Raw genomic sequence first — 17618 nt, forward strand, 5'->3', positions numbered from 1 at the left:
AGGACTTGAAATGACTCGAAACTAAAATGTAGGACTTTGGACTCGACTTGAGACTTGATGGCTTTGACTTTTGACTCGACTTGGACTTGCCTCATCTTTGACTCGACTTGACTCGGGACTCGAGGGCAAAGACTTGAGACTTACTTGTGACTTGCATAACAATGACTTTGTCCCACCTCTGCTCATTTGACCTCGACACTATAATGATGCTGCCATCACCACAAGGCCAGGGGCATACCTCGCAGGGTACTTGAGTCAGTGATCCGATCGCATGCACTGAAATGGGGCTGTACTTGTCCAGGACATTCTTATTAGCATGCACATCGACTTCCAGGGGGATGAGGAGACCTATGGACACAGTGGGAGGAGGGCACACTATTACAGCTTGTCTGAATCATCTCTATAGAGCTGTTAGCAGTGGTGTAAAGTACTTAAGTAGTACTTTAAAGTATTTTTACTTAAGTATTTTTGGGGGGTATCTGTTTTTGACAACTTTTACTTTTACTTCACTACATTCCTATAGAAAATATTGTACTTTTTACTGCATACATTTTCCCTGACATCCCAAAGTACTTGTTACATTTTGAATGCTTAGCAGGACAGGAAAATTGTAAAATTCACGCACTTATCAAGAGAACACGTGGTCATCCTTACTGCCTATGATCTGGCGGACTCACTAAACACAAATGCATCTTTTGTAATGATTTCTACTTTTACTTCTACTTTTGATACTTAAGTATATTTTAGCAATTACATTTGCTATTGATACTTAAGTATATTTAAAACCAAATACTTTTAGACTTTTACTCAAGTAGTACTTTACTGGGTGACTCACTTTTACTTGAGTAACTTTCTATTAAGGTATCTATACTTTTAATAAAGTATGTCAATTAGGTACTTTTTCCACAACTGGCTGTTAGTAAGGATAGGCACTTGCTGCAGGAAATGTCAGCGATCCACAGAATAATTTATGCAACGTGGTCTCATGGTAATTCGAATTAATCTGTATGTAAATCAAATCTGTGACACTCCATTTAGTATGATATGTCGTACAATGTCATTCGAATTAGTGGATGTATCTTATCATAAGACTTAACCAGTCGTACAATAGCATACGAATTGGATGAAGTTAACATGCATTCATCTTGGAGGATGTATATTATTATATGTCTTTCTCTGAGACCAAGTTGCTTGTTGCGTCAAAGGAGAATTGGGGGGAGAATTTAGGCTGGGGGTTAGGTGAACTAACAACAAAGGTTTGGATAATTTATGTGAAAGGTTAGGGGATCTAAAACGAATTAGGTTAGATTAATTTACGTAGCTGGTTAAGTGAATTGGGTTACGTTTAGAATAAGGGTTAGGGGAAGGGTTAGCTAAAATGCTACAGTTGTATTCACTGTGTATTTATTTCTTATGTCACTATTTCAAATTTTTATTCAATTTTTTATCTTTATCTTAACTCTGCATTATTGGAAAAGGACCCATAAGTAAGCATTTCACTGTTAGTCGACACCTTTTGTTTACGAAGCATGTGACGAATAAAAATGTATTTGATTTGATTCCCAGACGCGACTAGAACACGAAACCTTTAGATTGCTAGACGGTCGCGGATTACGCCAACCCATCCTCCCCGACCAACTTCCCTATTTTTGTTTCTGTCCCAACGAGACCATTAGTAGGTGTCTTAAGTCTGGAAACTGTTAAACTGTCTTAAAGTATATTTCGTATGACTCACCAGGGCACTGGTTTCACACCTTGCCCACCGGCACATCGGACAGCTGGGAACAGTAGTTCTACTTTGCCACAGAATCAATCAATCAATCAAATGTATTTATAAAGCCCTTTTTACATCAGCAGATGTCACAAAGTTGTCACGTCTCCTCCCATTGCTCCCCTCCGGCACTCTGATTCCCGGTCTACTGAGCCACCGGTCTGAGCGTACCACCTCGGCAACACCGGAATGCAAACCCAACACACCCTAATCACCTCCAGCGCACCTGCACCTCATCATCTCATCACCACCCCTATATATAGCCCTGGACTGTTCAGTGTTGTGTTGTGTGTGATTGTTAGTGTCATGTTGTGTACTCATGCGTTGTTGGTCTCTTGCTCAGTGTTAAGTAAACCTTTACATTGTTGATTTCTGCATCCTACCTCTTCGTATCCTCAGTACTCGTCCCAGAATCACACACCTCTTGAAGATGGATGCAGCAGGTAATCCTCCTGGAGTTTCTCAGCGCCTCGACCAGCACCAACAGCAGATTGCCCAGCTGAATGCCTCCATGCAGGAAGTGCTCCAAACGCTGCATAAACTGACCATCGTTCCGGTTCCACCTCAGGGAGCGGCGAGTGCACCCAGTCCACCTTCTCCCGTGCTATCATCAACGTCTGAGGGACACCTCGCCCTGCCGGAGCGCTATGACGGGAAAACGACAAAATGTAGAGGCTTCCTGCTACAGATTTCACTGTATCTGGCGCATCAGCATGGGGCATCTCCATCGGACCAAGCCAGGATAGCGCTGGTGATTTCGCTACTGAAGGGAAAGGCGCTGGATTGGGCCACGGCAGTCTGGGATAGAGGTGAGGCCGCGGTGCAGCCCTACTCTACCTTCCTCGATCGGTTCAGGGTGGTGTTCGATCCTCACCCCATCAGAGCTATGGAATCTGCCATGCCTCCGAGTCCTCACCCATGGAGGTGGGCAGCACCCCCTACACCACCACGGACCACAGATCTCCTGGCAGCTCCCTATCTAGGCGGTATGGCTCCCGTCGACGCTCCGTGAGTGTTCCATCATCACCTGTCACCAAACCATTGTTTTTAGTTCCCCTAACGGTGAATGGTTCTTCCTTCTATTCACTTTCCACGGCAATGATAGATTCCGGATCAGCGGGGAACCTTATCGATCGGGAGCTGGTCTTTGAATGGGGGTTGTCCACCGTGCCACTGCCTTCTCCATTACACGTCACCTCGCTGGACAATAAACCACTTGGATCAGGCACCATTACGCACGTCACTCTCACCATCACCATTCCCACACTACCGGAGCACCTCGAGGAGCTGTCCTTCCACATCGTCACGTCACCCTTTCACCGGATCGTCTTGGGATTGCCCTGGCTCAGACTACACAACCCCACCATCAATTGGATCACCAAGAGGATCACAGCCTGGTCCCCCTCATGCCGGACAACCTGCCTGCCGGTGGTTTGTAGTTCCATGTCAGTGGAGAGTCCGGAGTCCGCCCTCCTGCCCAACATTCCATGTGAGTATGCAGATCTCTCCGATGTCTTCTCTGACTCCAAGGCTAATTGTCCCTCTCCTCACAGGCCCTGGGACTGCACCATTGACCTTCTGGAGGGACAGCACTCCCCGAAGAGTCTCATTTACTCCCTTTCCATAGCGGAGACTGAGGCCATGGAGAAGTATGTGGCGGAGACCCTGAAACAGGGGTTCATCAGACACTCTACCTCTCCTGCCTCCACCAGCTTCTTCTTCGTGGCCAAAAAAGACGGAGGACTGAGGCCGTGCATTGACTACCAGGGGCTGAACGCAGTCACCACCAAGTACCGGTACCCCCTCCCTCTGGTTCCAATGGCCATCGAGCAGCTGCGAGGGGCCTGGTACTTTACCAAGTTGGACATGAGGAGTGCCTACAACCTGACCCGAATCCGGGAAGGAGACGAGTGGAAGACTGCATTCAGCACTACCTCAGGCCACTATGAATACTGCGTCATACCCTACGGCCTCGCCAACGCACCTTCCGTGTTACAGTCCTTCGTCAATGACGTGTTCCGAGACATGCTGAGTAGACAGGTGGTGGTGTACCTTGACGATATCCTGATCTACTCGGCTACGTTCGAGGAGCACGTCAGGGACATCCGAGCGGTCCTACTCCGCCTCCGGGAACACAGTTGGTGTTGGTGAAGGGGGAGAAATGCGAATTCCACCAACAGGCCATCTCCTTCCTGGGATACAGGATCAGTCCTCAGGGGGTGTTCATGTAAAGAGCGAAGACGGACACCGTCAGGTCATGGCTAGTCCCCATCACCATCAAGGGCCTACAGAGCTTCCTGGCCTTGGCAAATTTCTACCGGCATTTTATCAGGTCCTTCAGCTTCATAGCCGCCCCGCTCACCTCTCTCCTTAAGGGTTGGCCTCAGAAGCTGGCCTGGAACCCTGAGGCTGACACTACCTTCAAGAGGCTGAAGGAGAGGTTCATCACAGTTCCCCTCCTAAAACACCCAGATCCAGCTCATCCTTTCATCCTGGTGGTGGACGCATCTGAGGAGGGCGCTGGTGGGGTCCTCTCCCAGCAGCAAGTTAACCCAGAGAATGTATCGCTGTGCCTTTTTCACGAAAAAGCTTACCTCCGCAGAGAGGAGCTATGGAGTTGGAGACAGGGAGCTGTTGGCCGTGGTCCTTGCTCTGGAGGAATGGAGACACTGGCTGGAGAGCGCAGTCCATCCATTCCGGATTCTCACTGACCACCGGAATTTGGAGCACATACAGGCAGCAAAACGGATGAAATCTCGCCAAGCCAGGTGGGCCCAATTTCGCTCTGATTCGCCGGTCTACTGAGCCACCGGTCTGCGCGCACCACCTCGGCAACACCAGAATGGAAACCCAACGCACCCTAATCACCTCCAGCGCACCTGCACCTCATCTCTTCACCACCCTTATATAGCCCCTGTTCTGTGGTGTGTGATTGTTAGTGTCATGTTGTGTACTCACTCTTTGTTGTTCCCTTGCTCAGTGTTAAGTAAACCTTTACATAGTTGATGTCTGCGTCCTACCTCTTCGTATCCTCAGTACTCGTCACAAAAGTGCTTATACAGAAACCCAGCCTAAAACCCCAAAGAGCAAGGAATGCAGATGTAGAAGCACGTTGGCAGGGAAAAACTCCCTAGAAAGACAGGAACCTAGGAAGAAACCTAGAGAGGAACCAGGCTCTGCAGGGTGGCCAGTCCTCTTCTGGCTGTGCTGGTGGAGATTATAAGAGTACATGGCCATTAAGGCTAGATCATTCTTCAAGATGTTCAAACATTCATAGATGACCAACCGGGTCAAATAATAATTACAGTGGTTATAGAGGGTGCAACAGGTCAGCACCTCAGGAGTAAATGTCAGTTGGCTTTTCATAGCCGAGCATTCAGAGGACGAGACAGCAAGTGCGAGAGAGAGACGAAACCGCAGCTCCGGGGAGGCTCAGGAATCCTTGCATGATGTTCAGCGTGTAGTAACATTCAGTAAATACAAACTTGACAGGAAGTTAATGGGGGTGAAGCGCATGTGTACTCAACTAATTACATGTTATTTGCAGTTATGTAAAGTAATTAACAAAAATACTTAAGTACTACTTAAGTAGTTTTTTGGGGTATCTTTATTTTACTATTTATATTTTTGACAACTTTTACTTCACTACATTCCTAAAGAAAATTATGTACTTTTTACTCCACACATTTTCCCTGACACCGAAAAGTACTTATTACATTTTGAATGCTTAGCAGGACAGGAAAATTGTCTAATTAACACACGTATCAAGACAACATCCCTGGTCATCCCTACTGTCTCTGATCTGGCTGTAAATGATGTCTGAGTGTTGGAGTGTGCCCCTGGCTATCGGTAAATAAATAAAAAACAAGAAAATGGTGCCTTCTGGTTTGCTTAATATAAGGAATTTGAAATGATTTACACATTTTATTTTGATACTTAAGTATATTTAAAAACCAAATACTTTTACTCAAGTAGGATTTTACTGGGTGACTTTCACTTGAGTCATGTTCTATTAAGGTATCTTTACTTTTACTCAAGTATGACAATTGGGTACTTTTTCCACCACTGGTTATTTGATGGCATGCTCATTTTTCTTTTTTACTGGAGCTCAAGGTAATATGTCGCAAAACCTGATGGTTATTGCAACTCGAGTTGACGAATTATGGCAGTTTTGCTTTACGGCCGTACCACGTAACTCCTGTATAAAAATCGCAGCATTGTCATTTGTTTACAAATTTACATCCCGATAAAGTGCATTAGGTATAATTAAAACGAGATGGGAGTAGCGGATGAAGCAGACAGGACTCTCTTTGTTGGAAATTTGGATCCAAAAGTGACGGAAGAACTTTTATTCGAGCTATTTTTACAGGTGCAGTAGCTTTGAACTAGCTAGCTACGCTACGATAGCTAACGTTAGCTAGCTAAATAAATTGCGATACTTTCTCAGTATTTGACAATTATGGTGTGGAAACTTCTGACCCGTGTAATTATCTAGCTATACAGATCAATATAGTTCATTCAGCCTTAGATAACTACCTACTCGTTTGCAGCAACTACGTTACCTAGCTAATGTTATATTAGCGAACACATATCTAGCTCTGGTCCATTGTATGACGACTACAAGTTGCCTCTGATCTGTGTCGCCTTTAATAGACCCGCCCGCATGATTTCGTCACAGATAGAACAATGAGAACGTTAGAACATCTTTGGTTTCGTTTTTCCAAAACACGAAATAAACCACTTCAGAGCAGGTCCTCGCGCATGCGTCGGATGCACATGCAGTGTAGATCCGATGCATGCGCGTGGACCAGAGCTAGCACACCTCCAAGTCCGCGAGCAAACTGGATAACTTTCATTTTACAGTTGTGTTCTCCATCGTCTGTTTTGTGTTTTCTCTTTGATGCAGGCAGGACCTCTGTTCAAAGTGAAAATCCCAAAAGACAATGATGGAAAACAGAAAGCGTTTGGATTTGTCTGTTTCAAGCATGAGGTGTCCGTACCCTATGGCATGAACCTGCTCAATGGGGCAACTCTATTCGGAAGAACTCTCAAAGTACAGTTCAGAGCAGGTAAACTAATGTAAACCCCTTTCTAGTTATATGAATTGACTTGCTAATGGTTCACTTGGGTCTGCCTGCAACTGAACTCATTCTTTGATACATATTTACAGGAAGCAGTCACATTAACAGCCCAGGGAACTCCCAGAATCAAAGCCCTGTGAATACTCCCAATCCACATGGGGCTGGGGGCAGGTATGTTGTAACATAATGCAAAATCCTCCAAAACAATGTTAGTATGCATATGCAGGGGATGTTTTTGTGCATCAATAGCCTCTATTTGTTTGATATGGAATGCCATGTTTCTTGTGCAGGTATGACAAGAGCCCAGACCAGGGGTCCATCCAGAGGTCCTTCTCCTCTCCTGATAATCTGCAGAGACAGGCCATGGTGAGTTTACCTTCATTTTACATTTACATTTTAGTCATTTAGCAGACGCTCTTATCCAGAGCGACTACAGTTAGTGAGTGCATACATTTTTCATACTGGCCCCCTGTGGGAATCAAACCCACAACCCTGGCGTTGCAGGCGCCATGCTCTACCAACTGAGCTACTCTTGTCCATTACTCTTGTCAAGCCATTAAATTCAACACTATCCTCATCTCCAGTAGACTGACACTTATGTCACAATGTTGCGACGTGAACCTGCAAGTAACCATTTCAATGTACCGTGTACCATGTGTATCCTGTGCATATGACACACTTTACTACATAGCTATGTGGCCTGTATCATGATCATTTAACCAGTCTACATGGATCAGTAAAAGTGATGCTTTTTGGTCCCTTTAAACAGATGAACAACATGTGGCAGCTCCAGGGGGTGAATGGAGGCTTCCCAGCCGGCGGTATCGGACTTCTGGGGCAGCCACCACCACAGCATCCACAGAGTGGTGGTGGGTCCTGGCAACAGGACAGCTCCTCACAGCGAGGCAACAGGCAGGGGTACCAGCAGGACAACAGCAGCCACTATGGCAGGGACCAGCGCTACCCAGGAGGCTCTGATGACACCGGCTCCAACCGCCAACGTCGCAGCCAGCGAGATGACCAGCGAGGTGAACACTATCACCATGACGACAGGAGCGGGAGCAGCGGAGGCGGCCGTAGCAGAGATGACCGGTGGAGGGACGGCTCCAGAGATGGCCGGTGGAGGCGATACTGATGCACTATGGGAATTTTTAAGGACTGTTTTGTGAATATTTTTCACTTTTTAAAGGACATATATTTTATAATTATTTTACAGGATTTGTCACATACTCATTGTAAATCCTGATCAAAACAGAATTAATAATTAATTTTATGAGAGAAAAAAACACAATTACAAGCTCAGGAGATGCATTGTTTTTTAAAACAATCAATTAGTCATGTTTAGGATGATATTGACCATTTTTAAATACACTGGACTGTGTCCAAGTAAAAACAAAAAATTGATGACTTTTTTTACCCATGAGGTTTTCCACAATTGTTTTACTGTGATGACTTTAAAAATGTTTTATTGGAGTTAATAGATGTTTATACCATCCCCTGGGGAATTGTTAAATCTATCATCACTGAAGGAGAGGTTTTCCATTTAGTTTTATGTTTGAAAAGATTAGCTGTGTTTGTCACGAATTGATATTACCATGCAAATTTCCTGTCTACAAGTTATGGTGCTCAACAGTTTTTAGTGGTAAATTGCTCAGGTATTTAAAAATAATAATTTGGAACTCTCTTGGCATATTTCACCTATGTAGTCTAATTCCACCAGCAACACTTACTCTATAGGCTGAAATTGACTGTTTTTCTTATATTGTGTTTGGTACAACTTAAATTGCAAGCGTGACTTTGCATTAGTCTCTCTTAATTTGAGAATACTTTACAATTGTAAGATGCCCATCCGATTCCATGTACATGTGAAACTAGATCATTTTTATGAAATATAAGCATAAAAATCAGTTTAGTCAACACACGTTTTGTGGTCTAATGTTTACAGGAAAAGCATTACTATAAAAATATCAATGAAATGTTGATACAAATGGTACTTTTTACAGAAGTGTGACTGAGATCACAGACGTGAACTATGCAGTTATGCATGCACACATGCCTGGCTCGTCTGCTGTCTCTGAAAATGGACCATGCGTAACCAATATGCTTGTGCAGTGGGTTAGAAAGTAATCTGCAGGTGGTGCCACACACACCCCTTTATTGAATCAATTAGGATGATGAAGATGACTAAGCCACCTGATCTTCTGTAGCCTACTCTTGTCTATTTAGCATGCTCATTAAAGTGAAGGCTTATGTTCTGTCACCTAACCGTTCTACATAGGCAAGTTACACAGAAAAGGTGAATCATATATGTACACTACCGTTCAAAAGTTTGGGGTCACTTAGAAATGTCCTTGTTGTCGAAAGAAAAGCAATTTTTTTTGTCCATTAAAATAACATCAACTTGATCGGAAATACAGTGTAGATATTGTTAATGTTGTAAATGGCTATTGTAGCTGGAAACGGCAGATTTTTAATGGAATATCTACATAGGCGTACAGAGGCCCATTATCAGCAACCATCAGTCCTGTGTTCCAATGGCACGTTGTGTTTGCTAATCCAAGTTTATCATTTTAAAAGGCTAATTGATAATTAGAAAACCCTTTTGTCATTATGTTAGCACAGCTGAAAACTGTTGTGCTGATTAAAGAAGGCCTTCTTGAGACTAGTTGAGTATTGTGGGTTCGATTACAGAATCAAAATGGCCAGAAACAAAGAACTCTCTTCTGAAACGTGTCAGTCTATTCTTGTTCTGAGTAATGCAGGCTATTCCATGCGAGAAATTGCCAAGAAACAAGATCTCGTACAACGCTGTGTACTACTCCCTTCACAGAACAGTGCAAACTGGCTCTAACCAGAATAGAAAGAGGAGTGGGAGGCCCTGGTGCAAAACTGAGGACAAATACATTAGAGTGTCTAGTTTGAGAAACAGACGCCTCACTGGTCCTCAACTGACAGCTTCATTAATTAGTACCCGCAAAACACCAGTCTCAACGTCAACAGTGAAGAGGCGACTCCGTGATGCTGACCTTCTAGGCAGAGTTGCAAAGAAAATGCCATATCTCAGACTGGCCAATAAAAAGAAAATATTAAGGTGGGCAAAAGAACACAGACACTGGACAGAGGAAGATTGGAAAAAAAGTGTTATGGACAGACAAATTGACGTTTGAGGTGTTCGGATCACAAAGAAGAACATTTGTGAGACGCAGACCAAATGAAAGATGCTGGAGGAGTGCTTGATGCCATCTGTCAAGCATGGTGGAGGCAATGTGCTGGTCTGGGGGTGCTTTGGTGGTGGTAAAGTGGGAGATGTGTACAGGGTAAAAGGGATCTTGAAGAAGGAAGGCTATCACTCCATTTTGCCACGCCATGCCATACTCTGTGGACGGCGCTTGATTGGAGGCAATTTCCTCCTACAACAGGACATTGACCCAAAGCACAGCTCCAAACTATGCAATAACTATTTAGGGAAGAAGCTGTCAGCTGGTATTCTGTCTATAATGGAGTGGCCAGCACAGTCACCGGATCTCAACCCTATTGAGCTGTTGTGGGAGCAGCGTGACCGTATGGTACGTAAGAAGTGCCCGTCAAGCCAATCCAACTTGTGGGAGGTGCTTCAGGAAGCATGGGGTGAAATCTCTTCAGATTACCTCAACACATTGACAACTAGAATGCCAAAGGTCTGCAAGGCTGTAATTGCTGCAAATGGAGGATTCTTTGACGAAAGCAAAGTTTGAAGGACACTATTATTTCAATTAAAAATCATTATTTCTAACCTTGTCAATGACTACATTTCCTATGCATTTTGCTATATTTCCTATTCAAATTCATTTCATGTATGTTTTAATGGAAAACAAGGAAATGTCTAAGTGACCCCAAACTTTTGAACGGCAGTGTATATTCTCTTTACATTCCGTGCGATCTAACTATTTTCAAGATGGTGGAACAATCATATCATTGTTGACATGTAGCCTAGAAGTGTCACCTTCTCATCACTTGAGCAACCAAATGAGGTGTTATTTCTGATTTATACAAACTTGGGATCATGGTAGGATATATCTTTAATGCCTGGTAACAATTGGATATGATTTAAAACTATTTTACAGCCATTGGAATAGTTTTACTTTGGTCATTGTTTCAGCCCAGGCTTGAGATCTCATGTTACAGTTAGTGGCCCTGCTGTACGTGATGCCCCTGTGTTGCCTGTACCAAGTGTTGCTTACAGCAAAGTGCCTGCCAAAATCCCTTAATGTCCACGTTGAGGTCATAATCTACCCTTCCGAAAGTGCTTAGGCCGCTAACAACGGCTCCCGTTGTGTATCAACATGTACATCCCCAATAAAGCTCTGGGTTCAAAAGTAGAGGTGCATTTGCTCCCACTACAGTAAACCCTTTGTCTTGCTTGTAATCTGGCAAGTGTCAGATTCCGCCCTGATGCTTGGAAGTGGCTCTAATGAAGAGTATCCTCAGTTCCCTGTCACAGGCAGTACTGGGAAGGCCGTAATTACCCCTGCTGGCTGGGGCCTAACTGTTTTTAATTAAACTGCTAGGAGTCTCTAGCCCTAGAGCAGACGGATTAGAGACCCAGTCAGTGGCCGCTCCTGTGTGGATTCAAAGGCAGAGGCATCATGCATAGGGGTACGTACCACCTCAGATTTGTCCTGTTTATTGTTTCTCTGTAATACTACTAGCCACCTAGCAATTTTATAAAGTTGGCTTTAGCCCAGATAGGTTCCCAGTTGCCCAACCTCATAACTAGCTACCAATAATCCATTTCAGGCTATCAAACGAGTCAGAGTAGCTATTGTCTATCTTAGCTGGCATGCTTACTGGCAAGGTTGGTAGACATTAGAAAAACAAGCAATTACTAAATGTACTGAATAAGACTCGCATTCCTTTCAATCTTTTACCCAGATTTTAGCAGAGATGCAGAGAAGCATATTTTTTATTTATTTTTTATTTTTAACCACCAGTCAAGAGTTTACAGACTGCTCAAGAGGTATGCTTAGATATGCAGAAAAAAGTAACATATTTTTTACATAAACTTAAGCGTAATGATTATGGCTCTAGATTGCAGGAAAAAGCTGTTTCAAGTGTTTGAAAAATGCTAAATTCTCAAATTTACAGATGGTGCCAAACCAGCCAGCCCAGCCACCCCCATGTACTTTGTGCCCCCTCAGATTTTGGGGTGCATGACGAGCCTTTCTATAGAAGCACGTCCATAAAATGATCTACCAACCCCCCCTTCCCATTCCCTCCCTGCAGCCCAGGAGCCTGCTTCCATCAACCCGAATCCTTGCACTCAGGTTGCAGGGTTCATTGGTGCCAAAGTATCCACACCCCCTTTGCCTCCCAATGACACGCCTCCGTCCCTCCAGCCTCCCAACTCTAAAGACAGCAGCAGCCTCTCACAGTTGTTCTCATCTTTTCCCTTTCATCAAGCCATCAAACCCAAAAGAGCCCAATCTTTTCCATGCAGAGCTCCATGTTTTCTTCCACGTAATCCTTCACACTTTGAAAATGGCGGCTGTAATCTACATAGGGTCTGCAGTGAGCAGTAGCGGTGCGTGGGTAAAATCACTGGGGAAGCCAACCCGATTGTGACCAAGAACCCGATGGTCACTCTGACAGAGCTCCAGAGTTCCTCTGTAGAGATGGGAGAACCTTCCAGAAGGACAACCATCTCTGTAGCTCTCCACCAATTAGGCCTTTATGGTAGAGTGGCCAGACGAAAGCCACTCCTCAGTAAAAGGCACACGACAGCCCGCTTGGAGTTTGCCAAAAGGCACCTAAAGGACTCTCAGACCATGAGAAACAAGATTCTCTAGTCTGATGAAACCAACATTAACCTCTCTGGCCTGAATGCCAAGCGTCACGTCTGGAGGAAACCTGGCACCATCCCTATGGTGAAGCATGGGGGTGTCAGCATCATGCTGTGGGGATGTTTTTCAGCGGCAGGGACTGGGAGACTAGTCAGGATCGAGGGAAAGATGAACGGAGCAAAGTACAGAGAGATCCTTGATGAAAACCTGCTCCAGAGCACTCAGGACCTCAGACTGAGGCGAAGGTTCACCTTCCAACAGGACAACAACCCTAAGCACACAGCCAAGACAACGCAGGAGTGGCTTTGGGACACGACTCTGAATGTCCTTGAGTGGCCCAGCCAGAACCCGGACTTGAACCCGATCAAACATCTTTGGAGAGACCTGAAAATAGCTGTGCAGCGACGTTCCCCATCCAACCTGACAGAGCTTGAGAGGATCTACAGAGAAGAATGGGAGAAACTCCCCAAATACAGGTGTGCCAAGCTTGTAGCGTCATACCCAAGAAGACGCAAGGCTGTAATTGCTGCCACAGGTGCTTCAACAAAGTACTGAGTAAAGGGTCTGAATATGATATTTCAGTTATTAGTTTTTTTTATAAATTTGCAAACAATTCTGAAAACCTGTTTTTGCTTTGTCATTATGGGGTATTGTGTGTAGATTGATTAGGAAAACAAACAATTTAATCAATTTTAGCATAAGGCTGTAATGTTACAAAATGTGAAAAAAGTCAAGGGGTCTGAATACATTCCGAATGCGCTATATAGGCCTAAAGGCAGAGACAATAAGAAGACACAGTGGCAGAATAAATTCAACCACACCTTTGCTTTATCACAAAACCGGAGAGCAACATCTGTCCAGTGAAGTCCACAAAGCATATTGCATGTATAATAACAGACAGTTACATGATCCACATCATGATCTACAGCATGGTCAAGCAAGCGGACCACTAAACAACTATTGATTTAAAACCACAGAGAGTCACCGCAAGTCGCAAAGAAAACAGGAGCTGCCTCCACTATTCCAGCACCATTTCAATTTCAACATTTCAACATCACCAAATCACCTCTGCTTAGTGTGACGACCCTCCCTCTCTGTCTTCTGTATTCTTTCTCTCTGCTTGTTTTCCTTAATAGGATGTCAGTGGGCGGAGCTGGGAGGGTTGTCAGCGAAATGGGACACACCTGGGCTCGGGTGTGTCCCGGGGTTAAATACACCTTTCCCCCATATTTCGAGGAGAGACTCTCCACGCAGACACACACTCTAAAAATTAGGGGTTCAACAAGGGTTCTTCTAAGATCCTCAAAGTTCTTCAAAGAACCTTAGGGTTCTTGAAACTGAAAATGTCCCCAAAAAGGTTATTCCAAGAACCCTATAAGAGGTGGGGTCCATTGAGGAACCTCTTTAGTTGGTGGGGGTTCTTGCAGGAACCTAACTGCCCAACTGAAACCTTTGGATTTTAATTTGAAAGGACAGCAGGTGCAGGCACTTAACTGAACAATGTAAAGATCTCCTCAATTTAAGGTAAGGTTTGACCCTTATATGATCTAAATTTATATTGTTTTATGATGATACCATTTATCTTTTCATATTTGTGCAAATCTTTTTAAAACAGAAAATGGACACAATTCAATTGATGTCAATCAACAAAGAGGTAAGAATATGTAGGCTATAAGAAAATGTTGAAGGATGGCTGTATTGTGTGCAGATGACTGAACTGCTCACTTTTGTGTCTGTGTCTGCAGGTTTACAGACGAGGAGGAATACAGTGGAGAAAAAAAGTATTTAGTCAGCCACCAATTGTGCAAGTTCTCCCACTTAAAAAGATGAGAGAGGCCTGTAATTTTCATCATAGGTACACATCAACTATGACAGACAAATTGAGAACATTTTTTCCAGACAATCACATTGTAGGATTTTTAATGAATTTATTTGCAAATTATGGTGGAAAATAAGTATTTGGTCACCTACAAACAAGCAAGATTTCTGGCTCTCACAGACCTGTAACTTCTTCTTTAAGAGGCTCCTCTGTCCTCCACTCGTTACCTGTATTAATGGCACCTGTTTGAACTTGTTATCAGTATAAAAGACACCTGTCCACAACCTCAAACAGTCACACTCCAAACTCCACTATGGCCAAGACCAAAGAGCTGTCAAAGGACACCAGAAACAAAATTGTAGACCTGCACCAGGCTGGGAAGACTGAATCTGCAATAGGTAAGCAGCTTGGTTTGAAGAAATCAACTATGGGAGCAATTATTAGGAAATGGAAGACATACAAGACCACTGATAATCTCCCTCGATCTGGGGCTCCACGCAAGATCTCACCCCGTGGGGTCAAAATGATCACAAGAACGGTGAGCAAAAATCCCAGAACCACACGGGGGGACCTAGTGAATGACCTGCAGAGAGCTGGGACCAAAGTAACAAAGCCTACCATCAGTAACACACTACGCCGCCAGGGACTCAAATCCTGCAGTGCCAGACGTGTCCCCCTGCTTAAGCCAGTACATGTCCAGGCCCGTCTGAAGTTTGCTAGAGTGCATTTGGATGATCCAGAAGAGGATTGGGAGAATGTCATATGGTCAGATGAAACCAAAATAGAACTTTTTGGTAAAAACTCAACCCGTCGTGTTTGGAGGACAAAGAATGCTGAGTTGCATCCAAAGAACACCATACCTACTGTGAAGCATGGGGGTGGAAACATCATGCTTTGGGGTTGTTTTTCTGCAAAGGGACCAGGACGACTGATCCGTGTAAAGGAAAGAATGAATGGGGCCATGTATCGTGAGATTTCGAGTGAAAACCTCCTTCCATCAGCAAGGGCATTGAAGATGAAACGTGGCTGGGTCTTTCAGCATGACAATGATCCCAAACACACCGCCCAGGCAACGAAGGAGTGGCTTCGTAAGAAGCATTTCAAGGTCCTGGAGTGGCCTAGCCAGTCTCCAGATCTCAACCCCATAGAAAATCTTTGGAGGGAGTTGAAAGTCCGTGTTGCCCAGCGACAGCCCCAAAACATCACTGCTCTAGAGGAGATCTGCATGGAGGAATGGGCCAAAATACCAGCAACAGTGTGTGAAAACCTTGTGAAGACTTACAGAAATCGTTTGACCTGTGTCATTGCCAACAAATGGTATATAACAAAGTATTGAGAAACTTTTGTTATTGACCAAATACTTATTTTCCACCATAATTTGCAAATAAATTCATTAAAAATCCTACAATGTGATTTTCTGGATTTTTTTTCCTCATTTTGTCTGTCATAGTTGACGTGTACCTATGATGAAAATTACAGGCCTCTCTCATCTTTTTAAGTGGGAGAACTTGCACAATTGGTGGCTGACTAAATACATTTTTCCCCACTGTATGTGTTAGTTTATTTTGGCACCTCTCAACACCCCTCATTATCACCATATATGCATGCATGCATCCACTCACTTACACTACTGACTACACACACCATTGTTAATTGTATATAGGTTACTTTATTTAATAAATATATTTTTGTTATTTCTGTATCTCCGCTTTGTCTCCCTCTTTGTTATGGGCTACGAGCCGGTTCGTAACATTAGTCTAATACAGTGACAACTAAATTATACCAAAAACAATTTAGTCCAATCAACGTTAGCTAAATATGATGTGGCTGTCCATGGTTCTGATTTCTGTGTGCCTGTGTGTGTGTGTGCGGGTTAGTGCAAGTAGAAAACATATTGACTCACCCTACTTGTAGAGAATAATGCCAATGTCATCCTCACTCTGTAATACAGCACACACTTTTATTTTTTGTTGTCCTAGGCTACCTGGCTAAAGTGCTTGCTCACTAACATAACTTCCAATCATGGGCAATGTTAGCTTGTTAACATTAGCCTTCTACATCTAGCTACATATTGCACTTCCATCCTCTCAGGCCAGGGGCACAACAATGTATAAATTAATGGTTGGATCAGAATCGCCTTTATAATCATTGGCCAGTATGGAGAATTAAGTAAAACCACAAGTTCAAATCCCTATCTCCATCCATGGCTAATTTAGGAAAGAGCCAATTTTAGCTAGCTGGCTAGCTAGCCACAGGAGCACAACAATACAACCAGATGCAGCATTTAAAGTTTTTCTGTCAGTGACTTATGCTCTCAATGGGATTTGATAGGCGTGATGCCAAATCCAAGCTGGTTTCCCTTGACACTAATTTTTGGTGCCCCAGCTCGCTCAGATTAGCTCAACACTGATTGGCTAATTATTTATACTTGTTTTTGTCAAGGGAGGCCAGATGCTAGCTGGCTTCCCTTGCCTTCAATTCTACCGGCGGCAACAATGTCATACTCGTTTGGACCAGACAGAATCAGATAGATGGCCTACACGTAGAGAGACAGCGGGGCGCTGTTTCCCTATCTCAGATGCTTTCTCCTGTGAGATATATTCAGCCTTTTGCGAATTGAAGGAACATTATGAAAGACGAAAGATACATTTTTTTTATTTTTTTTTCTTGGTCAATTTTTTGGGGAAGCCTGGCTTCCCTTAGCACCCATAAATACACGCCACTGGCAGTGAGTTATATTTGCCTCCACGGCTTGGGAAAATGATAATCATTTCTGTTCAGGCCATCATTTCAAAGTGTAAACTTGACACTATCGTCTCTGATGTTACCGCTGCTGTGGTCTCTCTTCTGCTTAAACACACAGAATAAAATGAGCCATCTGAAATGTACATCATGTCCTTTGAACTGCACATTGAGTTCAGCAAATGGTTATCTGAGCCGTTTCAGGAAAGCAATCGGGTGATCTATTAGCCTACATTTTCATTATAGCCTATCTGTAACTTTGAATTAAATATGTTGTATTACAATCTCAGTTTATGATACTTCAGCAGGAATCTATCTGCACTTTTTTAGAATACCTTTTAAAGGTTCCACTGAGAGCAAACGTGGAGCGCCGTTGAAGTTTCCTC

At 43.8% G+C, this 17618-nt stretch overlaps 1 protein-coding gene across 1 annotated transcript; it reads left to right on the forward strand.

Moving 5' to 3' along the window:
• Nucleotides 1–5940: 5940 nt before the first annotated feature.
• Nucleotides 5941–8769, forward strand: LOC121568408 (RNA-binding protein 7-like). Its single transcript, XM_041878949.1, has 5 exons — nucleotides 5941–6140; nucleotides 6678–6840; nucleotides 6942–7023; nucleotides 7143–7218; nucleotides 7622–8769. Exons 1-5 carry the CDS (start codon nucleotides 6048–6050, stop codon nucleotides 7985–7987), a joined length of 780 nt encoding a protein of 259 aa, XP_041734883.1. The 5' UTR covers nucleotides 5941–6047; the 3' UTR covers nucleotides 7988–8769.
• Nucleotides 8770–17618: the final 8849 nt, after the last annotated feature.

Source organism: Coregonus clupeaformis, chromosome 6 (assembly GCF_020615455.1).
Source record: "Coregonus clupeaformis isolate EN_2021a chromosome 6, ASM2061545v1, whole genome shotgun sequence".
NCBI classification, from domain to species: Eukaryota; Metazoa; Chordata; class Actinopteri; order Salmoniformes; family Salmonidae; genus Coregonus; species Coregonus clupeaformis.

Excerpts from the sequence above, each read along its gene's own strand:
- LOC121568408 (XM_041878949.1), top strand. The coding sequence starts at position 6,048 with ATGGGAGTAGCGGATGAAGCAGACAGGACTCTCTTTGTTGGAAATTTG. Across the intron at positions 6,841-6,941 it reads CAAAGTACAGTTCAGAGCAG|GAAGCAGTCACATTAACAGC; the intron begins GTAAACTAATGT and ends ACATATTTACAG. Across the intron at positions 7,024-7,142 it reads CCACATGGGGCTGGGGGCAG|GTATGACAAGAGCCCAGACC; the intron begins GTATGTTGTAAC and ends TTTCTTGTGCAG.